The sequence below is a fragment of the Oryzias latipes genome, chromosome 5 (assembly GCF_053564925.1).
Source record: "Oryzias latipes strain Hd-rR chromosome 5, Olatipes_Hd-rR_3.1".
Taxonomy (NCBI): Eukaryota; Metazoa; Chordata; class Actinopteri; order Beloniformes; family Adrianichthyidae; genus Oryzias; species Oryzias latipes.
The window spans coordinates 10,394,906-10,420,506 of NC_136241.1; the positions used below are offsets into that span (position 1 = coordinate 10,394,906).

Sequence of the window (25,601 nt, forward strand, 5' to 3'; positions counted from 1 at the left end):
ACGTCTCCTTCAGTCGGCAGTACAGGCTCGTTCATCCTCACACCAGCTCTGAGCGGATGCTCAGCAGGGGTGTTTGAGACCTTAGTGAGCTGTGGGGGAGCAGCTCAGGGACATCTTCCATCCACCTACAAAGGTAAGCTTACCAATCCTTTAACCTTGTTTCAGTGTCAAGTTAAAAATGCTCCAAGTTACACCATTGAAACTGCTGCCCTTTATGCATCACATAAGGTCAAAACCCCAGCGGTGTCTGGACAGACAAAAAACTGTTTACACTTGGAAAAAGATTTAACACGTGTCCCTACTCTACTTAGCAGCTTGTGAGGCTGAGTGAAAGTGTGTGAGTTGCTAGCACAGTATGACCTGTAGGTTAATCCATGTTTGGTTTGTTTTTGAGAAGAACAGTACCAGCCACTGAACTCTGTGTAATCATAATATTCTCAAAAACAAGAAACCTGTGAAACGTTTGGTACAGATTAGTATCATCTGAATAAAATTGTTTTACTGGTGACTAGAAAAAAAAGGCCTAAGACCTGTTATATTTCCCTTGACCTTACATGTCAACATGCCTTGCATGTTCTATATGTTTAAGTTTTAACTTTAGTTTCTGCTCTGTTCATATCAGAAGTCAAGGGGACATTTTAGAAAATGATCCCTAAAGAGTCATTGACATTTCAATCTGGACTCCTGTTACTGAAAGGATTAAGAGGGTTTCTAAAATTTCACGCCACTTTCACTTATAAAGCAGCATGAAACATTTTTTGTAAAACAAATAAAAGCTAACATTTTCAATAACTCTTTGCATCCATAGATGATTCATTTAATGTTAAAATGGTCTCATGGCGTTTATTCTTCAACCTTAAAAACACGATTAAATAAAGAAAAAAAAGCTGACCCCAGTGAGACAGACAGCACTGACAGTGTCCTGTTCCTCTCAAAAAGCCTATTACAGACTGAAAAAGACAGTCAAGATATGCAAATCCTCCTAGAATTATTAAGAAGTCTTTGATCTTGGACCTTTTAAAAAGTGCTTAAACAGGATTAGTTTTCCACAGAGCTGAGCACAAAAAATGTTCCAGAGTTATCGCTCAGAAAGTGATGATTTCCTACACGCTCTTTGAATCCTGCTATATCAAATGCATTTATTACTTAAGTCATTTAAAAAGTTTAGAGGTTTATTTTTGTGGTTCAGTTAATTGCCTAATCCTGACCATATAATTGACATTTTATTGTGAAAGGTATGGTCATCAAAACTGCTGAAATTAGGACCATTACTTTTGATTTCATTCACATTTGCAAGCGAAAAAGAGACTTTTAGTTTTGGTTAAAACCTGTCCAGTTTAACGAATTTTATTATCATTTTCTTATTATTTGCCAGTGTCAATGTTAAATCAAAATGCTTTTAGACGTTTATTGTTTTTCCATTGCAAATGAATGTGGTCTTTAGAAATAAACCTGTTCAAAATCTTGTTTTTTGGATCAAAAGCCAGAACTCAAGTGTTCATAACAAAAAAATGACTTGCTTGTTTTGCCCGTGGCTCACAACAGCACGGACAGCACATGCCCTGTCGGTGTAACATCCAAGCAGCCCAGTTCGCAGCACTTTTCAAATCTGAAGGCATTCACGTTCATTTCACAAGGTGATTTCTTGAGCTAAAGTGTAAAATAGTAGCAGCAGCAATTGGTCGTCAAGATCAGGCTGCTCCAGAAAAGCTGAACAAAAATGCTGTTTAGTAGCTCTTCTACTGACATAAAAAAAAGCTCAGTGACTCACAAATCCTATTTTATATGTAAAGCTGTTAAAAAATAAATTAAAAAAACACAGTTTGACTTAGTTTTCAGAAATAGTTGTAAATTAACAAGATTCAGGACATGTTTCAGCAACATTTCCTTTTTTCAGGCCAATACTTCACTTCTTAGGCTGGATAATGTCTATATAAATAGGTCACATTGTGCTGTTTTCCAACCTTAATCTGATATACCAGTGGACCCTCATGCGTTTTTACAAAAGTTCAAAACAATAATAAGAATGTTAACTAAACCCTTTTTCTTCTGGCATCTCTCATTGGCTGTTTTAAAAAAGACCCACTCTGATGAAAATCCTGTTTTTGGTGTTTTTAACTTATTCTTGTGGCATTTTTCTGATGATGGAGGAGCAACAGATGGATGACGGAAGTGGGGGCAGGCCTACTCCACGCCATCAGTTTTGCCCACAACTCAGAGGCCAATTTCGAATGAACTACTGCCGCTCTGCAGAAGCTGTGACGTAAAAAATGACAATGATTTTGCCTAAACACTCCATGATCATAATTCAAAGACCACTATTAACGCTTTTACAATAGAAAAAAAGATGATTGGCGTCGGTCTCTAAGGGGTCTTTGTCATGCCCCACCCTCCCTAAGATAAGGTCTGTTTTGCCTGGTTAACTTTACCTGGCTACCACTTGGCTGCTAACATTAAATTGGCTTTCTGATGTGTATGACAGACAGTAGACTTTGTCTGCATGAGACTTCATCTCTCCCTTATTTCCCCAACACTCAGACTGCCATCCCGGAAAGCCTCTTTATCAAAGCAAAGACACATAAAAGTGTCTTTGAAGCTACTTCTTTGTTTATAGAGACAAGAATGGGGTGGTTTTTGTTCATAATTCACAAAAGGTGGCCTGTTTTACCTGCAAAATATGGCTTTGTGCAAACAGAGAAACTGCAGTTCAGTGCTGGCCAGCCAATACTCCTGTCACACATCACTATTCATTTTCTTTGTCTTTATCTTAGGATCAAAATATTTGTATAACAGCATTAAAACAAGCAAACTAATCCCTAACAGTTACTTTCATAAGACTCAAATGTATGAGTACACGATGGTTAAAACGTAAAAATCACACCTGCAGACTTTTTTTTAGCAAATTCCTGGCCAATGAAAATGTGTCTACTGGTACTTTGAAAGTCAGGCAAATCTTACATGACAAATTTTTTGTTTACATATATATCTCTCACAAACATAGAAAGCCAGATACATGTTTGACTTTTAAAAAATAAACTGCATTCATTGCTGCCTGGTTTAAATAACTTTTAAGAATTAGAAAACATTAAGCACCCTTTTCACAGCTAAAACACCCAACTTGAGAAAATTGATGGATCAATGATGTTGTGATGATGTGTGTGTAGTAGGGAGGATGGAAAATGTATTTTTACTACATCATTTTGAATGAATTAAATCCCAAAGGTGTGTATACATTTGTTTGACAATTAGGTAGAACAACGTTTGGATATAATAAATGTCTCACATTTGTTTTATTCCGTCCAGTCACTCTTTTTTGGAATACCCTTTTGCCATCACTCACAGGTCTTTTAACGGGGAAACTGAAGCCTGAAGTAGATCGTGCACATTGACTGGAGTTTACTCTTCCCAAATTGACCAATAAGCATCAAAAGGTTTTTTGAATCCTTAGACATGTAGAACCCTTGGTGGTGCTGGTGGTGGTGGGTGGACATTACTACCATCAATCAGGAGAGGTCTTCTCAGCGTCCCAACCACCCACCCACCCAGCCTGGTCGGGCAATGTCCACTACGCTCGTCAGGGACCCCACGTATCTTAGGCGTCCTCCTCATGGGCGGAGGTGGACGTCCCTTGTCTTGCTCTCTCTCCCCGACTTCCCGCGTGGTGGGAGGCTGGTTGCCTGGAGTGGGTCTCTCTTGCGGGGCCCTGGCTTGTGCTTGGGGTTGGGGAGGGGGGATGCCCAGACTCCCTGGTTGTGGTGGGCAGCTCGTCTGGGGCTGGGGCAGCTGGTGGGATCCCGGGCTGGATCAACTGGCGGGGTAGAGGACAATCCTTCTGGCTGGGCTGGGGCCTGCACTCTCCGTGCTCCTGCACCTCCCTGCTCTTTGGCGTTCCAGTTGTCTGGCTGGTTTTCCTGGAGGGCGGATTTCCTGTATTTGCTATACCTTGCCGGTGTCCAGGGGCCCTGGCTACCGCTACCGCTTCGGCGGGGGTCTTGGTGTGGGGACGGCCAGGCACTCTGCCTCTTTTTAGATTCCATCATCCACCTCAGCGGAACATGAAAATCCACCTGAGCAGGGGTGTCAGCGCACCTTTGCACAAATAGAATGTGTGTGTGAACTTTTGTTGCGTTGAGTACATGTTGACATGATTGTATGTGAAGGTTTTTGGAGCCAACAGGCAAGTTTATAATAATAATAATAATAATAATAATGGATTGGATTTGTCTGCGCTTTTCAAGACACTCAAAGCGCTTACATTGTGTCCATTATTCATTCACTCCTCATTCATACTTGGTGATGGTAGCTACTGTTGTAGCCACAGCTGCCCTGGGGCAGACTGACAGAGGCGTGGCTGCCATTTCGCGCCTACGGCCCCTCTGACCATCACCGGGATCATTCATGCACATGCACACACCAGTGGAGCCACACTGGAGGCAAGGAGGGTGAAGTGTCTTGCCCAAGGACACAACGACATCTTGGCTGGTGGGAGCAGGGATCGAACCGCCGACCCTTCGATCGGTACTCAAGTGTTTGTAACACTTGAGTATGTGTGTGGACAGGCCTCACCCCTTTTGACTAACACCAGACAGTAATGATGATAATCCTCCAACATCTTGTTGCTTTATGATTGTACCCCCCTCCCCAAACCCCCACCTCTGTCATCATCCTCCAGATTTTCTTAACTTCCCTTTTCCCCCTTTCTTCCGTGCCCTCACCCCCTGTCTCCAACATCTCTCCCTTTCTTTCGTCTTTTTCTTTTCCATCCGGTACAACAACAAAAAAGAATACAAATGTAATCAATATGAATAAAGTCTTGAAAATATTGTATTACAAAGGGGGGTTATACAAATACACACCTTGTGTGTCAGAAGACCCACAACCCCCTGTTGTAACAGTAAAATAGGTCCAACACAAGAGACCTTCAGCTCTTATCTACAGTATCTGCTCAGCTGTTGGACAGGGCACGTTCAAAACAAAACAAAACTAAAAACGTTTTTGAAAGCGAGCTTTACATATGTTTCTTTTTGATAAAAAGTGAAACTTTTGCAGATGAAAGTTGAAGGTAAGTTGCTCCTATTTGATACCATTCTCCAGTGGTCTTTTAAAGAACTGCTGTTGTTCACCTTTTGGTGGATCAAATCCGCACAGTTGGTTTGGCAGAGATTTTTATGCCGGATATCCTTCCTGAAACACAACCCTTATTTTTATCCGGGCTGGGGACTGGCACAGGGAGAACCAGACTTGAACTTCCTTGTAACGAGGCAGTAGAGTGAAAGATTTGCCTAAGGAACCACACTGGATTCAGCTCGATTTAGGAAGGGGTCAGCATTCGCCTGATAATGATCTATCTTATCCGTTTGCAAAATCAAAGCTCAAAACCAAGATTGACATTTTATAGAACAAAACTGCAGTGTTTTTCTTCACATTGCAGCAAATAAGTTATGATATTTAATTATTACCATTGGCAAGAACCTTTTTTTTGCTAGCCGTAGAATTCCGTGACACTTTTAGCTGTAAAATGACTTTAATCTAGATATGGAATCAGTCGAGGGAAAAACTATATTCGACAGAGAATTTGTAATTTCAAGAAAACTACTTGGAAGTCATTTTCAAAGTGCTTTTTTTGGATATTGATTCATTTCTGTTTGTGCACAGTTAGAAAGTACACAACAACGTCATCTGCTTACATTAAACAGTGCTAATAACTCTTATGTTGAAAGCAGTATGGCAATAATATGCCTCTGAGAGCAAGTTCAGTCCGTAGATTGCAGTGAAGCTCCAGAAAACTGCTCTTCATCACTGCGGTGCCAGATATGTGCCCATGAGTATTCATCAAGAAGGGCTAATGGGGCGCAGCAGTGTGAACCTCTGATTTACAGCCCATCCCCTGTCAGACCTAATGATAGGGCGATGGTGATGGTTATGGAGGAAACAGGTGCTGCAGAGTGAATAGATACAAAGAAGTACTAAAAGCTTGTGGTGATTGTTGTTTTGTCCTCTGCACAAATGCTCATTTGGAATGTTCTGTTCGCATATACACAATTATTGTAAGCAAAAATTAGTTCCTTTGAAGAAAGCTTAAAGCCTGAGGTGTGTGCTCACAGGGGTAACGTGAGGCCAAATAATGCAAACGGCTGAGTTTAATGGTTCATTTAGTGTTTGCCAAATTGTTTCCTTGAAAAATTGTAACATTTGCCACACAATGACTCTGCTGCCTAGATTATCAACATATGGTGCTCAGTGATAAAACTTTCAAATGCACTGCTGTATTCAGACTTTTTTAACAGGTAAGCAAAACCATCATATTCTAGTCATGATTAAGTCATGTTGATTTTCTGGTTGCAGAGGTTCCTACACTACACTTTTTATTTTTTTGTAAACTCCAATACCTACCATAATTTGGATTGTCATATATAACACATATTTGACATCTATCAAAACGTTTCATATCTGTAGGTATACACCACTGACTGTATAGGACACAACAGCATAGTGGCTGTCCTCAAAGGGCCAGTTTTAACTTATACATGTAACTAGATGTGATGAAAAATAAACTTAACTACTCCATAATGTTAAATAACTCATGATTTACCTATGATAACTTTTTAAAGTGACAATTACAGTTGCATAGAAAACATGTTTGCTTGTTACTCTAACATAAATCCTTTCAAATTTGATTCTGTCAGGTTAGGTTGTATGGACAGTGTTTAAGTCCTAATGTATAGTTGCTGTGGTGGACCGAGCAGTAGAAGGCAAGGACAGCAAACAATTTAATCAAAAATATTGAAATTTAATTTTCAAAATGTGTAAATGGGCAAAAATGGGCCCTTAAAAGAGGTCAAAGCAACAAAATTAACTCAAGCTTTTAAATGTAACAGAGGACAACTGAACAAACAAACTTAATCAAACTGACCTCCCTAATTGCAAACACAAGAGAACATATATAGTGGCTGATCAAACCAACTAGACACACAAGGGGGAACTTAAAGAGACTAAGACAAACCACAGAGAACAAACTAAACTAATGCCCAACATGTGATAAATTAACATACACAATGAATGAAACTAAGGACCATCAAAATGGAAACACAAAAAGAGTTCCTTGTCCACTGGGTGATGGTTCAGTCCAATTAGCTGCCTGCTGAATATAAGGCCTCTGCTGACTGGCATGCATTCTTGTGTCAGGCCTGACTTGATTGTTCCAGCAGCAGATGGCAGCAGCAATTGTTCCCTTTAGCACTGGTAACTTAAACAAAACATCAAATTAATAAAGCAAATTATACTAAAGTAAACTGAAACATGTTAATACATTTTATGATCAAACATGTGTTACTTTTGAAAAAGAAATCTAAAAGTATCTGCAAACAAATAAAGTGAACAGATATATGTAGGGTGTGGTGCAGGAGGTTACTGCCCTGATGGTGTGGCACAGTAGGCAGCCATCACAGTTGCCCAATCCGATATTTCAAGTCTGATTCCCCCTTGATATGAATAAATACACACCAATTTTTATTTTTTATTTTAAGAAATTAAAAACTGTTATGCTCTCGCGGGCCACATAAAATGACATGGCCTTGAGTTTGACACATGAGGTATAGGAGAACTGGATTGAGTAAGTGTGTCGTCGCCCATAGAAAAATTCCGGGTCCAATGAAATGTAGTCAGCTCAGTCACCAATCTTTCACATTACCAATGCTGCCATGTTGGAGCCAAACGATGCCAGTAAGTAATGATTGATCTTAGTCATCCATTCTGTGGCAACCAGAAAAAGATCATGCAAGAAAATTTGGATTAGCAAGAACATGTTGAAAAAAAGGGTAGCAGAGCAAGAATGGTTATTCTGAGGAATAGAAAGTTTGAGTAAAGCTTGTTTATTTCTCAACATAAATCAATGGGATTTTAGCTTCTTGAAGCCAGCGGGTACTTCCTGTTTGGAGCGTGACGGGGGAGGGGCCACTTAGTCTAGTTCCTTTTATACAGTCAATGATATACACTTAAAAATATTGAACAGTTATTTTAAATTGCTGTTTACAAAAATAGTCCCAGTGTTTGATTTTCTATTGGAAATCAAATCAAACACAAAGCAACAGATAGTTTCTGTTATTTTTGAAAATATTAAAATGCAGTTGTGGAGATAAAAGGAAACTTTTTGATAGAAATTGTAAACAGGATTTTAATATTGTAAAGAGATTGGATCAGTGCTTTTTTTTCTATCTGCAACTTTTTTTCCCCTTTAGTTTTTATTTTTTGTTTTTATTTTATTTACTCAATATCTATCAAAGACCTCATGTTAGTTCTCTTTGGAGAAGAAAAAGGTTTGATTTGATATTAGCAGTGGCTTACATTATTATCTTAACTTCCTCATTTAAATGCATATTTCCATCTGGACATTAAATAGTGGCTCATTCTTCATGCATTCATTCTCTTCACACCACGTCTGCCCTATTGAACACCGCTCAGTGTGCAAATATCAACTGTTAGGAACCAAGTGGCTTTCAAATACAAGTCTATTTTGTACTTATGATGAATGGCTTAGTTAAAGGGTTTCCTTGCAACATTTTATAGTTACAGTTTTTTTGAAATCCAGTCTTTGACACACTCAAATGAGAATTATAGAAACAGAAGTTAAACAAAAACTGTATCTGCAGCAACAACAGTTTCACAACTCCTGTCAGCAAAGTTGTTGTAGGTGTTCAGCAATTGAAGCTCACTCACTGCAGGTCAGCTGGCACAGTTTATGGATCACTGCACAGCCCACTCACACACACACACATACACACACAAAGTGGTAGCTGCCTACACTTTGACAGTGTGTTTCCCGCAGAGCCGGCAGTCAGAAGGAATATGGGAAAATCCGAAAGCCAAATGGATATCATGGAGAAATCGAGTAAACCTGGAAAACGCCGTTGGACTGTGGCAGAAATCGGTCTGTCTGTGCTGCTGCTGCTGGCCAGCTGTGCCTTGGCCGGGCTGGTTGTCCTCTACACATCAGCTGTGAAAGGTAACTGATCTCTGTGGAATAATCCAGATCACGCAGAGCAAAAATATAATGAGAAATATCTGCTTTGTGTGCCTTCATGACTGCAGTAGATCAGGAAATGTTCACAATGGTTTTTTTAAATAACCATGCAATTATCAAATGAGTCTGAACGTTATTGGTACAATCCAGAGTTTATCCGGAAACTGACACATCCATCTTGAACAATCAGGTCAATCCATTTAGAAAGAATAGTAACCTTTTTTTTTTAAAGCTAACAGATCTGCATTGTAGAGCTTTGTTAGAACTTTGAATTAGACCATTTATGCGGTCTTCTTTTTTTCTTTAGAAAAATCCAACAGGTCGACTGTAACTAGAGGCTCAACGGGTGAAGGTAAGTCCAACCCTATAAACTTCTCATGTACCCGCCTCTGATGCTTTAGTGCTTTAATACCCCTTTCTGTTGGATCAGCGGGGCCGCACAAAAGTGAAAGGCCACAGTCAATGCTGACATGGACGTTTCCCCTGTAACACAACAACTGCAGCAGGACTCTAGTGTACTTTCAATTCAACATCATATAGCAGCATCTTTTATGTCTAAGCTGGGGATGTAATTTATCAGAGTCCACTATACTATTTTACCATCGTTGAAACTGATTGTTCCAGGCCAGATGTTTCGCTCCAGCCTCAACAATGTGTGCACGACAGCAGACTGTGTTACTGCAGGTGAGGAAAGCTGCTGTTACTTTCTACTTCCTACAACTATGTGTGATTTCTAGCATTTACCATCCTGCTGTTCCTCCGTGTGGTTCCTTGCAGCTGCTCGGCTCTTGCAGAACATGGATAAGTCTGTGGAGCCTTGCGATAATTTCTATCGATACGCTTGTGGCGGCTGGCTGGAGCGACACGTCATCCCAGAGACAAGCTCCCGTCACAGTGTCTTTGACATTCTGCGAGACAAACTGGAGATTGTCCTCAAAGGTCAGCAGGAACAAGGCTGCGGAGATCTGTGGGCAGCAGTATTTGGAAGAGTGGGCTCCATTCATACGGGATGCTTGTGTTGTTGCAGGTGTTCTTGAAATGACAAGTGAAGCAGACAGAGATGCCATAAAGAAAGCCAAAGTCCTTTACAACTCCTGCATGAATGAAAGTAATTATTTCTTTATTTGAAACTTAAGTCATAAACCGACAAAATCCTTTACACATCGAATCCCAATCTGATAAATGTGCATTCAATTGTAGGTTCCTGTTACGTACACATAGTTAATGCATTTTTCCATTTTACTTTTTGTAAATATTTGGAAGTTATTAAAATGTTTAACTTCGTGAATTAGCTTTTTTTTTGTGGCTGACTGTCTGTTGTGTGCAGGCCTTATTGAGCAACGTGACTCTCAGCCCCTCATGAAGCTCATCGACAGTGTTGGAGGTTGGCCCGTGGCTTCAGAGGACTGGAACACAACAGCAGGTAGAATTGTCTCCTGCACACTGATTCATACACGTTTGTGTTCCAGCCAATAAAAAAAAGGAATGAAAAAATGTTTGAATCAGTGAGTTTCCAGATGTTTCAGCACTAATTACATCTCCAAAAAATTGGAATTGTCCATTTGCATTTGTCCTTTTTACACATGCGGCTTAAATAAAGAAGTCCTGACAATTTACACTTTTGTATGGTTTCAAAGAAAAAAAAATAAGCCCTCTTTTTATGTATTTATTTTTAGAAGAAACATGGAGCCTTGAAAGCACACTGGCAATTCTCACTGCTCACTTTCACAAGAAGGTGATTCTGGACATGTACGTGTGGACAGATGATCGGGACTCTCAACGCCACATCATTTATGTAAGATTACAGATTCTCCACTCAGAAATAAAATCATGAGTCATTTTCCAAACCCCATTCATGTGCAAGTAAAGGCTTATGGTTGCTAATGTTGTTTTTGAGTGTTTACATCATTATTCATTGTTATTACGTTGATACTTAACCCTTCTAATGACTGTCATTTCTGCTGCTGTAAACGGTGCAAATTATTTTCATGATGGTGTCAACAAGCAAAGGGAAAAAACACTCACTCTAATGATAGACTGCTTGTTGAGAGACTAAACCTGATATGTACAAAACAAGCCGCGATTACAGATATGTGTAACATGACTGTGTTAGCTTAATTTTTTAATACTTTTAAGTTCCTAATTCTAAAAGGATCAGGAGAACTTGATCGCATATTTAATGTCACAAATAAAGCCAGTAAAAACATCATTTTTTCAGGACAAACAGAAAACACATTCAGGCTGTACCTGTGTTCCTTTCCCCCTGTGACCTTGAAGGTTATAACAGAGGCACGCGCATGTCTCTGAATATATATATATATATTTTTTTTTTTTTGCAAAAATTATATTATAGTCATATTTGGATACTTTCTGTCCATGAGTAACCCTTTTCCATAATACACTTTTTTTTTACTTATTAGATATTTTATTTAAAAAAATGGTAGTTGAATTACATTTTTATAAAAGAAAGAAATAAAACAGAAAAAAACACATTTTGTCTTTAAATACCATTATTCAAGGTCAGGTCTTTCTTGAAAGAGAGATTTTGTCCTAAGGGTCATCCTGGTAAAATAAAGGTTTAATAAAAAAATTTAAATAAATGTAGGGATCCTTTAGATTTTTCTGTATTATTGTTTTGTTTAAAAATAAATCTTTGTTTTACATTCATGCAACTATGAGTTTTTATTTAAAAAAAATAATTTAAATTGATGTTTTGAATCTCAACTCAATATACTAACGTTGTTTAATTTACATTTACATTTTTTTAGAATTAAGTTTCCAAATTGAATCCTTGTTTTTTGCTATTTTATAGGTGAAAAACATTGTTAAAAACATACTAATAGAATTCACACATTTTAAATTTACTAATATTACAAACATTCTCTCTGTTTTAAACCATACACAAGTCATTTAAATCTGCAATGACTTTGCTCTAATAATGTAATAGGAGTAACATAAATGGAGGAAAATATAATTTATCATCACAAGATTGTGCCTCTCCAGGTAGAATTGTTTTTTCAATGGGACCTGTCATTTTTGATCTATGACAGCATTTTTCAGATTCTGCTTTAGCGCCATGTCTCCCTGCTCTGTAGAGGTGGGAATTGCCATAGCAACCTGTGAATGAGCATGTTATTGGCTTGTTGGAGTCTTTTATTTTTGTTCCAGTATCCATCATGTCTGCCTGAGAGAGGCCATTTATAATGCAAGATAGCACAGGAACAACTCAAAAGAAGCTATAATGTTTATAGTTTTGTCAATACAGGCTTGTCTTAAACAGTCTGATGTTATGTCATGTGTGTCCAAAATAAAACTACAAATTTTCTGGTTCATTTCAGTTTTAATATTGTAGCCTATAGTGCTTAATGGTATTATTGTTTACTTTATTTTTATTTTATTTTATGTTTTCAGATTGATCAGCCGGGACTTGGAATGCCATCCAGGGATTATTATTTCAATGATGGAAACTACAAAAAGGTGATAGACTTCAGTTTTTGATTGATTGACTTCAAGAAATGTCAGCAATAAAATCAAAGGAAATGGACAATAGGAAGAAGAAGAATACTCAGGAATGCGTGAACGGATCAAAATACTGCTTCAGGGTTTCTTGTAGTGAGGAATGAACATTATAAAACACTTAAAAGCTCAAAACTTTGATTTTGCATGGCATAGGGCCCTTCAATAAAAATGAATTAGACAGGCATAAATGCTGTATGTAAATTTAATGCGAAACCTTCAATTGAGTAAATTTATAAGATATTTTTTTGAACAGCAATAGTATATGTTTTGATATGAAAATTCTTTGAAACCATCGTGATTTCTTTTTGAAACGTTGTTGATTGTTTGTCTGATTCTGTAAAGGTCCGAGAGGCTTATCTTCAGTTCATGGTTTCAATAGCAAAAATAACAAGAGATGACAGAAACTTGACTCAGGACGAAGAGCGAGTTTGGGAGGAGATGATGCAAGTGTTGGAGCTGGAGACAGACATCGCCAATGTGAGTGAAAGCCATTACAGAAATACAAGAAATCTCATAGTCTATTCTAACAGCATAACTTTCAATAAAGGTAGAAATAAAAGCAACTACGCAGGTGTTCTCATACTAATCTCAATGATGGAACCAGAAATTATTTTCTATAAATGAAAACATTTTAAAATCGTTAACTCTGTTGCTTCACAGGCTACATCACCTGCAGAGGAGCGCCAAGATGTCACTGTTCTTTACAACAAAATGACAATTAGTGAACTTCAGAGCACATTCAGCCTTAATGTAAGTGTGATTTCACTTCAGCTGTATTCAAGATGCTGAAGATGCAATATTCTGAAATGGGAACTGAATTTTGTAAAGTTAGCATTATGGTTTTGTTAAAGTCCCACTCCGATCCTCTTTTAAACTATTTTAAAAAGCCTCATATAACCATTTATTAGGGTTTAGGGTGGTGGGGGTCGGCCTGCGATGCACCTTGGGGGGAGGAGCTACTTGGCAGTGGCTCCCTCCCTTTGTTGCAGTATGGAACGTGGCCCCCCTCTCAGTTTTGATTGCACTTTAGACATTTAGGAATTTTGGTAGAGAGGGTGCTTGGACATCACTGCCAGGAAGCAGTAGTTGTCCTTGGTGCCCCACCCGCCAATTTTAACTGCACCTTAGACATTTTAGGGCCCCTTGGTGGGGAGGGTGCTTGGACATCACCGTTTGCAAGCAGATGTCCTCTCAGTGCCCCCCCCTGCCAATTTTAACCACACCCTTTAGTATACACACCCCCTTTACATCACAAATACACACTCCAGCACACACCCATACATGCACACACACACGCTCACTCACACACATACATCACACAAGTAAGAGGGACTTCTGATCTTCTGTCCCCCGCCCCATTCCTGGAGGCGGAGGGAACCAGGGCCCTCTGTCATGGCGGCCCTGTCACTGGTGTGCTGCTCTACGGGTTGGGCTGGGGCTTGCACTCTCTCCCCCCTGCGTCCCCCTGCTCTCTGGCGTTGGGGGCAGTTGTGGCGTTCCCGCTGGCCCTGCCCGGGTGGCGATATGGTTGCATGGCAGGCGGGTGTTGGGGGGCCCCGGCTGCCGCTGCTGCTGCGGTGGAGGCCTTAGTGGGGGGCGGCTGGGTTCTCTCCCTCTTTTTTATATTCCATTATCCACCCCAGAAGAACATAAACACTCACTCGAGCACAGGTGCTATCTCACCTTTGCACAAACAGTTTGCGTGAATGAATGAAATGTTTCACATGAGTTAGTCATAGTTTAGCCAAAATGAAAAAATAACATTTTTTTGCAGAGTGATAGCAGTTCATTAGAAATTTACCTCTGAGTTGGCATGAGCAACTCTGCCACCCTTCCCTTCCCCATTGTGGAGCGGAGAAGAGCAGGGAGCTTGTAGCCCCCCAGCATATTTTCTGTCGGAAGTAAGCTCTTTTTCCAATCAAATTTTTTTCTCTGCTCCTAATTCACAACGATTTGAGTAAAATTATACCCAGAAATTCTTCTTTACAAATTCTTCTTTGCATTTTCTTTCTATATATCCTCCATCATTAAAAAATGCCAAAAGAACGCATTAGAAAAACCAAAAAAATTTCATTTTCATTGGAGTGGGTCTTTAAGATGTGGTGGTGGGGTGCTAATGCAACCCTGAGGGGAAAAAAAAAAAGTTATTTAAATTTAGGGTTAATGCCCTTAAATGTGATGTAGAAAAAGTGAAGTTCTCCGCTATTATCACAAATATTTAGGCTGTTAAATTTACAGTCTAGAAACTAAAACTGTAAAACAGCAGATCAGTCAGAGCCAGAGTAATACTTCAGTATTCATTAGTTTGGAGTTCCCTGGTAAATTTATTGTGTTTTGTCATGTGAATGTAAAGCTATGTAATATTTTGCTTGTAGGGCTTTAACTGGACAAAGTTCATTCAGGGGGTGCTGTCCACTGTGTCCATTGACACCCAAAGGGAAGAGGAGGTGGTGGTGTACAGTGCTCCTTACCTTCAGAAGCTGGATGATGTTCTCTCCAGACACAGTGTCCGGTCAGTTCAAAACAGACGCAATGGATTGAGTTAGAGAAATAAAAAAAAATGCAGCAAGAAATGTCAACAGAAATGCTTTTTTGCACATTTGCAGAACTATGCAGAACTACCTCATTTGGCAGCTCATCATCGACAGAGTCAGCAGCTTGAGCCGCCGCTTCAAAGACGCCAGAGCACGTTACAGAAAGGTGTGCGGAGCAGAGAGGAGTCAGCGTGAGTTAATGCAAACCCAACTCCTCACGTCTGTGTGCATTTGCTCAGACTCTCTATGGAACCACAGTGGAGGACGCTTGGTGGCGAGAATGTGTCCGATATGTCCAAAGCAGCATGGAGAATGCAGTTGGAGCCCTGTACGTGCGCGAGACGTTTGCAGGGGAAAGTAAACAAATGGTGAGTCAGACTGACCTTTAAAGAGGGTCCACTAGTGACAAGGTGTCTTGTGTGTTTCTTCCACATCAAAATGTTTTCATAGTATTAAAAAATAACTATTTGAAGACCCACTCAAACCACAATTGTTTTTTAATATGTTTTTGTGGCTTTCTTCTAATCACGGAGGACATGTACAAAAAAATAAATAAACTCAAATCAGGAGTAAGCTTGTTGGAGGTCCACACCCCTTCCACTGAAAGTGGGCTCAGGAGAATCTGTCAATCAAACATTTGAAATGTCAGAGGTGGGAGCCAGAAGGCGCCACGCGCTTTGATTTGAGGCATTTGATTGGCTAGTTTATATCTTGAATAACTTGTACAGACAAAAACTCATGAAAAAATATATGATACGGTTAAATGAAACACAATGGAGATTAATTAGAAAAAATTTGAATAACTAGCGCAGGAACGCTAATCCAGATGTAGAGATGGAAATAAAGACAAGTCCTCGCTGCTGCAGTGACATTGCCTAAAATCAAAGTTTGTTTGCTCAAAGACGAGTTGCTGTGAGGAGCAGCAGAGAGGAGGACAGCTTCGTATAAACAGCTCTTACAGCCACTCCATGATAACAGCGACACGAGCCACTACATATACTGTTTATATTAGCATTTACTGTTTACATTTAATCTGGTTTTAGGACCGTTCCCTGTCCAGTCAGAATGATTTTTTTGCATTTCAGGGTCAAAGAAACTGCTGGACGCATTTAATAGTTTGTGTTTTCAAAAGAATGGCTTAGTTTCAGATTTGATAGATATGAATCTAACTTCATAGACATGACAGGTTTTTTTCCACATCTCACTTTCAACAGACTACATGTGTTGAGACTTATTTTTGTGTCATTTTTTACACTGCCGTCTGAATTTGAATGAAGCCAGGTTATGTCTCGAACCATGTTCATCCTTTGCACAAGGTCATTGCTTTAAATATCAAGTAAAATGAAAGAAAAATATAATCAAAACTTTATTTATATAGTACTTTTCCTACATAAAACATAACACTAAGTGCTTTACGTTAAAACAGAATAAAAGAAATAATATAAAAACAAACAAGAGGATGTTGTTTATCTGTTTTTCCCTTGAGAATCTGTATATGATTGGGGAAAAAAGTAAAGTGATGAGAAGTGAATTAATTTTTCAAAATAAATAATGAGTAAAGTAATTTAATTACAATTGTATTCAGTAACTAAAGTAAAGTAATCAATTACTCTTTAAAAGTAATGCACCCAAAACTGTTCGCGGGGGTTAGGGACCAGATCCATCCGCGAATACGCTGAATCTACCAACACAGGTTTTTTGATTTTCTTATAAGCTGCATATAATTATTATGGAAAGACCACTTTTACAATAGATCAAAATGTGATTAGAGTGGTACTTCAAGGCCAAACACACATAAAGTCTGTTATTTGATCTTTTTTGCTGAACAGTTTTAATAACTGCAAAAGCCGCTTTGTGAAAAATGTCCAAAACGTATTTCAAACCTACTGTTTCTACTATCCTCATAGGTCAGTAACCTCATCAGTAAGATACAGCAAGCCTATGTAGAAACTCTGGAGGAGTTAAACTGGATGGATGATGCTTCAAAGGAGAAGGCAAGAGAAAAGGTACACAGGCAAAAGAACACCTGAGTCAGTCTCCAGAAAGTTCAGGTTTCATCACACTGATTTTTTTTCTTCTTTTTCTTTTTAGGCCATGGCAATGAAGGAGCATATTGGCTATCCGGATCATATTTTAGAAGAAAGCAACCAGAAGCTTGATCAAGAGTATGCCCACGTAAGTCAAGGTCAGAGTTCAGGCCACAATTCCGATCCTGTGAAGTAGGTATTGATCGGATATTGTTTCTTTCAGCTAAATTTCAGTGAGGAAAACTACTTTGAGAACGTCCTCGAAAACCTCAAGTCTGAAGCTCACAAGAGTTTAAAGAAGCTGAGAGAACCAGTTGATCCTGATTTGTAAGTAACAGACATCCACAATTGATAAAAACTATGACAGTAATGGACTGTAAGTCACCAGCTTCAAGGATGTGACTCAGTTACACATCTTCTCGCTTTGCAAGTAGCTCAAAGACATAACAATACATTCAATTTTCTTAATGGTTAACAAATAAAAAAGAAAGATACATGCTGAGATGTATCCATAACAGCAAGTTCTGAAAAAATAAAAAATGAATACAAATACATTTTTAGATCCTGGGTATGGTAGTCCTTCATTGTTGTGTGTAGTGAGTAAATATTTAATAAAAAGCTTTTTAAATGAGTCTGTAGTATTTTTGGAAATACAAATATGTACCCTCTGGAGATAACTTTTACATAATGAGGAGACACTCAAAAACTATGAAGTTCAATCTTATGAATTTTTGTTTTGTTTTCAAATATAACATAAATAGTAAAATTGAGGCAACATTAAAGCAAACCAATGTTTTTTCATGTTTTTGATTCTGAGACAATAAAGAAAATAAGAAGGAAGAAATTAATGGCGTGAGGGAAGAAAATGTCCTTTTAATGTTGCACTCAAGCTTCTAAATTCTTAAGTTCAAAGACCCCTAAATTAATTTCAGAACTAAAAAGGGATTTTTTTATGATTTCTGCTGCAATCTTTCTAAATAAAGTGTGTAAATGGAAAGCAATTTTCTGTTTGTGGCAAAACACACAGCAGTAATTTTGTATATCTTGTTCAACTCACTCCTCAGGTGGATCATCGGGGCTGCTGTTGTAAATGCTTTCTACTCACCGAACAGGAACCAGATTGGTAAGAGCTTCAAAGAAGAGAACACATTGTCCTCCATGTTTTTGTGATAGAAGTTGCTCATCAGCTGATGGCTTGTTTGTCTCCCCCAGTGTTTCCTGCAGGGATCCTGCAGCCGCCTTTCTTCAGCAAACACCAGCACCAGGCCCTTAACTTTGGAGGCATCGGCATGGTGATCGGACATGAGATCACACATGGGTTTGATGACAATGGTGAGGGACGGCTAAAACACCACCAAAGATCACAAATAAATAATATAAGTTGCTTGCTTTTACACAATTAACTTCTTTTATATGCCTTACGTTTAGAAAATAGCTCTAAAATCACTGGTTGATATCTTCTTGCAGGTCGTAATTTTGACAAGGATGGTAATATGCTAAACTGGTGGAGTAATTACTCTGCTGAGCACTTTAAAGATCAGTCACAGTGCATGGTGCAGCAATACGGCAACTTCAACTGGAAGCTAGCAGGTGGACAAAATGTAAGTCAGTGGAGTTCATGATGGTTTTGAATAATGTATTAAGGTGTTGTGTGGCTACAAAAATTATTATTTTTAATGGGTTAATCTATCTGGTTGTAGGTCAGTGGAATCAGTACACTGGGGGAGAATATTGCAGACAATGGAGGGGTTCGTCAAGCTTATAAGGTAGAATGTTGTAACTGATGAGGAAAAGTTGGGAAACATTTAAATTAGCTGTTTCTTAGCTCAAGTGTGTCTTTCCAGGCTTATCTAAAGTGGATGGAAATGGAGGGGGAAGAGCCCCGTCTACCTGGACTAGACATGAATCACAGGCAACTTTTCTTCCTTAACTTTGCCCAGGTAAGTAACAAGAGAGCGTGTAGTTTTTGGTTGAGGTTTTCAGTAGGTCATGCAGTCATACACTGCAAAAACTGAATCTAGTAAAAGTTGAAAAAAACCTTCTTTCAAGAAAATTGTCTTATTTTCTGTCTTGCAAGAGATATAATTTTTCTTAAAAACTTTTTCAATCGCTAAATAATCTTGGTTTAAAAAATTGTCTTGATTTCTAGAATTTTATTCTTTTAATAAGAATTCCTGGTTGGACCTTTTTGTTAACCCCATTTGCAGATTTATTTAGTTTTTGCAAATTTAAAAAGGTTTGACTTATTTTTAAGGGGGCTGTCTTTGCAGTGTAATATGACATATCAGCATATACAGTATGAAAAGAGCTGTCAGAGTAAAAAGTGTCCAGTTGCAAAAAATCTGTCAAAAGTAAAACTTTGAATGAATATTTCTGAACCATTTAATGAAACGTTTTCTTTTCTCAAGGTGTGGTGTGGTGCTTACCGCCCTGAGTATGCCAGCCAGTCAATCAAAACCGATTCTCATAGTCCTTTAGAGTACAGGTAACGCATTTGACCACTATTAGTATTTTAGGGGATTTAGCACAAATGACTTTTTTTATAACCTCTACAAAAGGAAAAACCTCTTCTTGCACTAAATGGTGATAAAAAACACAGCATAGTGTTTTACCTTTTTTTTTTATCACGAAATGCATTTTAACCCTACAACTGCCTGATCAAACAAACGGTAGAGCACATTTAGAAAACATTTCAAATACTTTGTTTGTGTTGCTCCCCAAGGCGATAAAAAAACCGAAAAATCATTTAAAAAAATTATTTTGTCTTGGTCGAGTGGTTAAATGTTTGAACACATCAGTTTTGAGTAAAACAAATACATTAACTCAACAGCTAAAAATTATTCAATTTGAGTTAGGCATAGATAAATATAACTCCACTTTTTTTAGTTAAAATACTTAAACAAAACAGCTAAAAAAAACTCGATTTGTGTTTGGCATAGGTAATTATTCACATATAAACTCACAAAACTGTTGACACGCTAGGATTTTTGTTGATACTAATAACCTGGTTTTCTTTGGTTCTCAGGGTGCTTGGATCCCTCCAAAATTTCGAAGCTTTTTCGGAAGCTTTTCAGTGCCAGAAAGGAAGCCCAATGAACCCTGAGCTCAAATGTCGTGTCTGGTAGAGCTTCTCCAAGTTTATGACCAGGGTAAAGCAGAAGAACAAGTTGTACTCATGTGTTTTATTGCATCCTGGAGAAGGTCATTGTTTCAAATGTGTTTGAGTAACCTCTGAACTTTGAAGGTCACTTTATAAAGTGGGTTCAAATGAAAATTATGGACCTGAAGTCCTTTCATAACATTAAAGTTCATATACGTGGCTGTAAGTGCTTTTCCAGCCTTTCGTGAACTAACTACCACATCATCAGCATAGATCTTGATAATTACGACGGCAACATGTGGTACACAGCCGTTTTGGTCTGATATTCTGTTTTCAATATGTTGTACTACTTCAGAAAGAAAAGTAAAGAATAGGTTTTAACTTTGACTGCCGACCATTGAACAACGGAGCTTTGCAAAGCAATTCTGCATTCAATTTGTCACACTCTGAAAGTTTGGTTTGTGAAAGTGAATTAACCTAAAGGCTTTAAGACTGTTAAATCTGTGCAGCCTTAAGCTTAAATTGACATTTCTGTGGAGTTGGAGATTTCTGCCTTTCTACATTTAAAGAGAGGTTAAACATCTATAAGCTATACTGCTGTGTTGGTTCTTTTTAAAAGATATGTATTTTTTGTTTCCAGTCCATCTCATGCAAAAATTTATTCCCTTTTATCACTAACTAATGCAAATTTCAGTCATGTCCCAGCAGTTACTGATAAGTAACTATGTTGCTGACCTGCAAACTTTATATAACCCTCACTTTATATAAAGTGATTTTTTTTCTTTGCTAATAATCATATCGAGAGTTTTCTCTGTTTTGACTTATGTTTGAAGTCTCCTTTTTTAAGCTTCCAGGTTTTTACATCAATCTTAGATGTTCCTACAGAGATAATCCCATGTGATATCCTATGTGGAATCTCCATAACACAACAATTTATGAGATTTTTATCCTTTTTTAATGCAGCCAGCTACATGAAAGAGAAAGTGAAGCCTTGGATGCGCTTGCTCATGGGAAGGCAGCAGCTTAAGTTTTTGTCTTCTGATCTGGCATTGATAAGAGAAATGAAAGGTTGAGTGCAGTGTGTTGAAGTGCAGTGACCATTGTAACCAATCAATGAGTCCGCAGACAGACATACTGAGGACTGTCATTAACGAGATGGCTGGGGCCAGGACTGTTATTTTCTACCCTTATTAACAGGTAATGAGAGGAAAATCAAAGCAAAGCGGACAGAGAAGAGGTGGACACTGACTGAAGGGGGCTTTCAAGTGCAGCAGAACAACAGCCGGTTTGAATGGCGGCTGTCACATTCGGGATGCCTTGGTAAACTGAATACGACTGTTAAGTCTCAGTTGAGGCTGTTGAAGTGAATGTGTACATTGAAACAATATAATGTGTCTGTTAATTTTCATCTTTTGGCAAATACTGTTGTGAAAAAAATGGGGTGGAACTGCTTTTTTCATAGAGTGAGATGCTAGAGTACTAAGATTTGAAATTTGGGAAATACACTTGACTAAAAGTGTATTAGTGTAAAAATGTTTACAATGTTTAAAAAGAAGAAAAAGAAAGAGCAAAAGCCCAATTTAAATGACCGCACAACTTTCTCCTTATCCGTGAACATTTATTTTGGCATTGGCATGTTTCTTTTTAGAAACAAAAATAAAACGTGTGTGATAAAATATTTGATAATGTCAGGTCTTTGGATAGGAGTTTGGAATGGGTAAAGTACCTTTTTGCCAATAATATTTTTTCTGTTTGGATCAATCCTAGTAATATTTGTTACAAGTCAGATCCACATTCATTACAATTAGATTTGACTAAAGAGCATTCCTGCCAAAACGTAAAGTATTCATGCATTTTGGTTGTTATGTAACCTTCTTCAATTAACATAATTCCAATTACCGCGAAAATGTCCGACTTGGATCATTAGTTACTAAGAGTCAAGATAGGATGCTTTTGTTAAAAAAATAAGAAAGAAGAAAACATTTCTGTGTTATTCAGACATCAATTCATAACAAATACAACACACAGGACTCAAAAGCATTGTTCACATGAATGGCTAAACAATGTAAATTGAAGCAAATAGGGATGACAGGAGCTAAGGTTGCCAGGCAAGCTCTTCTCAGTGAGGCAGCAAGAATTGTCTCATTACAGCACAGCAACATGAAAAACTCACGATCTTGAGACAGTACAGCAGTAACATCCGCTGCCTCAACTCACTATTGAACCTCTTTGACATTATTAGTTTAGACATGTGTGAGAGGTTGACTCCTGATTAAATTCCCAGTTTGCTTAATATTTTCCATTACAGACTGTTTAAATGTTGTGTGAAACAATCCGTGTGGCATTGTCTGGTTTTGATTACCAGACAAAGAAGGAAAATAAATAATAGTGGGGATGTGATGGAAAGACCCCAATGAAAGCTAAAACCCAACGCAAATGTGATTTAGAAAAAAATGTACCAAGCAGCCAACATTTTTTAGTATTTTTCATTAAGTTGGTATCAACTTTTAGTGTCATAGTTAGATGGAAAATATCAGTATGCCCATTTTCTTAGTTTTTTAGTAACTCCATCCTCCTCATATATATCTTCACTGCAAATGCGAACCTCAATCTGCTTTCCTGCTTGTGTCTTCAAAACGTCTAACATGAGCTTTTTCCCTGAGGGATCCATTCCTGTTTCTATCCATCCTGCTCACTCCCAAAGAGAACCTCAACATCTTAATCGATAAGATGCGTATGATGATATGTGTCTCACGATCTGATATGTATCACAATACATCTCAAGTGTCACTCATTCTCATCTGGAGCCCTCTTCAAAGCACCACAATCTGCATTTTTATATGGTACTGGCAGCAACGTGGCTCAGAGTTTTGGTCCGATACCCATCCCAAGCACAAACTAAGCAGTACATGTCTAATAAAAACAAAAACTGCAAGGCTGACTGAACATTTAGAGTCAGACACTGAAGCATTGACAGCATTTTAATTCAATACAAGTGTCTTCAAATGAAATATCACGATTTTTTGCTAAATCGATTTTTCTCGACACCCTAATATTTCCCGCTGGGCACAAACCGCAATTAGTAATTTCTCCTCAACGATCAATTTTCAAACAATTAGTATTTCTGTAAATTAAAAGGCATGCCATTGATATGTCACTACCAAATTCAATTCGCTGATTGGTCAAAGTTCAACCTGGTTTAACTTGCAACGCCCTTTCAAGTCCTGTATGTTTTGCACGTAGAGCCTAAATCCTTTGTTAAAACATGTGTAGCTACGCATGAACACAAGTTTTAAGAACGGAAACCCAAAACCTGAATTGGATTTACATAGACTATTCTTTGGAAGTTGCCACTTGACCATGAATTGCCAATGTCTGTGTGAATGTAGCTTGAACCAACAACATGGCTGCTCTCACTACAGTCCTCTACACCTTTCATTTGACACTCTTTAGTCACACATTCCACCTGAAACCTTCATCCACCCTTTCTAACCTGCACTACACTTCTTTCCAGCACTCTCTATTTCTCTGGACTGTTGCTAAGTACTTACAGTCCTCCACCCTTGCCACCTCTGCTCCCTGTAACCTCACTGTCCTACTTGAGTTCCTTGCTACAGATCACAATGTCATCTGCAAATATCATGATCCACAGAGATTTCTGTCTACCCTCATCTGTCAGCTGTGTTGAGGGTAATGAATTACAAAGAAACAAATTACTGTAATTTAATTACTTTTTTAATTGGCCTTGTGTAGCCTCTATGATTTTATATTGTGGATTTTACAAGGGTATCTTGTTTGAGCTATCTTTATTTCCTTGAGAATTTGTATGAGTTGAAAAAAGTAAAGCAAGTAACGAGTAGTGAATAACTTTTAAATTTGAGGAGTGAGTAAAGTAATTTATTCACCAATTCATTCAGTAACTAAAGTAAAGTAATCAAGTACTTCAAGAACTTCTGTCACTTCTGTCACACCTAGAGCACGTCTCACCACTATCTACCAATTGTATTCATGTTCTGAACTTCTCTGCTACTGCAGACGTTTTCTCGCACAAACCACAGCTCTTCTGTCTGTATCCTATAGACTTTCTCTAACTCTACACAGACACAATGCAGCTGCTTCTGCCCTTCTCTTCTCCAGAAGTCTCTTCAAAGCAAACATTGCATCTCGGGTTCTCTTTCTTGCAATGAAACCATAATGTTGCCTACAAATATATTTCTTTCCTATAAATTGTTTGTGTGACTCATCAGCTTTTTTCCTCTGAAGTGTCCACAACTCTGCACATCCCACTTCTTGATAAAAAAGGACCTCTCCTCCATTCCATGGACATCTTTTCACTCTCCAAGATAATGTTAAGCATTCCAGTCAGAAATGTCGGCCATTTCTCCTAAACTCCTCCATAGTTGTGTTGTCAGGACCACCTTCCCACTTTTCATCCTGGTCAGTGTCTCCTTTACTTAATCCTTACTGATCTTTGCTATGTCCAACTTCACAACACCCTCCTCGCTTGCTCTGTGCTCTCCAGCATGTTTCAACTCTTCAAAGTTCTCCTTCCGTCTTTTCTATCACACTTGTAGGACAACTCAAAACAACAACTTAGCTACAGGAGTAGCTAGTAGCACATAGTAGCTAAAAAAAGCTAACTAGTTACTGCTGTTGCTTGTTTTTATTTCCACTGTGTAGGTGAAACTGTGCATCCATAACTCTTTTATAGTACGGAGTATTTCCTAAATGTCAAAACAAGTGTATTTGAACAGCAAGACACAGCTGTTAAAACAAGAGCAGGAGGAAAAACGTGGAGCCTGAACTACAAGCTGTAATTGAAGATTTGATGTTTCTTGACCAACTGGTTTGCTGAAAACTTTAAGTGTCAAGATAATAATCTTTTATTGTTTGTTGTGAATAAAGTCCCCACATTTGGCAAGTAAAGAAAAATCCTGCTGGATTTTTGGACCTCACATTGCCAAAAATTGTCAAAAACTGTGCTGTTATAGGTAAGCAACTATGTACAAACCCATTTTTGGCTAAACATATATAAAACATACCTGGTCTATCTATATACATTAGATAAGTTGATCCTAACAGGACATGTAGAGAGTAAAATTGTTGCTTTGAAAGAAATAAGATGTTATATGTTTTTATGAATGTTCTGCTGCTATGTAATTATCTAGACTGCTATTTTTGTGACAGATTTGTAATTATTCCCATTAAAGTGATTGTCTGAACTGAAGAAGCTTAATAATTTGTTTTAAAAGGCGTAATCTAAACGGTTTACAGTCAATTAAAACCATAGCACACTTACCAAACATTTTGACACACAGGTAGCTCACATTCTAATGTATATAGTGCAAACATTTGCAGAGTTTTATGTTTTTATAGACACCTTTTTTGTTATTTAATTTTTT

General features: G+C 38.2%; 1 protein-coding gene across 3 annotated transcripts; it reads left to right on the forward strand.

The window, feature by feature from the left end:
* Window positions 1-25,429, forward strand: mmel1 (membrane metalloendopeptidase like 1). 3 transcript variants are annotated; one of them, XM_078947066.1, is made up of 24 exons: window positions 1-133; window positions 8,834-9,001; window positions 9,327-9,371; window positions 9,644-9,703; window positions 9,797-9,958; window positions 10,047-10,127; window positions 10,347-10,442; window positions 10,696-10,814; window positions 12,431-12,496; window positions 12,881-13,015; window positions 13,199-13,288; window positions 14,914-15,050; window positions 15,145-15,238; window positions 15,312-15,440; window positions 16,980-17,078; window positions 17,164-17,247; window positions 17,323-17,426; window positions 18,164-18,222; window positions 18,312-18,431; window positions 18,567-18,700; window positions 18,800-18,865; window positions 18,944-19,039; window positions 19,508-19,584; window positions 20,125-25,429. In XM_078947066.1, exons 2-24 carry the CDS (start codon window positions 8,845-8,847, stop codon window positions 20,222-20,224), a joined length of 2,310 nt encoding a protein of 769 aa, XP_078803192.1. In that variant the 5' UTR covers window positions 1-133; window positions 8,834-8,844; the 3' UTR covers window positions 20,225-25,429. The 3 variants fall into 3 exon arrangements, with proteins under 3 accessions (XP_078803192.1, XP_078803190.1, XP_004068685.2); XM_078947064.1 differs by having other exon boundaries at window positions 3-133; window positions 8,811-9,001; XM_004068637.4 differs by having other exon boundaries at window positions 5-133; window positions 8,825-9,001.
* The last annotated feature ends 172 nt before the right edge of the window (window positions 25,430-25,601 follow it).

What these genes read in the sequence shown, in the direction of transcription:
- mmel1 (XM_078947066.1), top strand. Translation starts at nt 8,845, where the DNA reads ATGGGAAAATCCGAAAGCCAAATGGATATCATGGAGAAATCGAGTAAA. An exon ending in TTGATCAAGAGTATGCCCAC is followed by an intron (nt 17,248 to 17,322) that starts GTAAGTCAAGGT and finishes TGTTTCTTTCAG; the next exon opens with CTAAATTTCAGTGAGGAAAA. An exon ending in GGGTTCGTCAAGCTTATAAG is followed by an intron (nt 18,866 to 18,943) that starts GTAGAATGTTGT and finishes GTGTCTTTCCAG; the next exon opens with GCTTATCTAAAGTGGATGGA.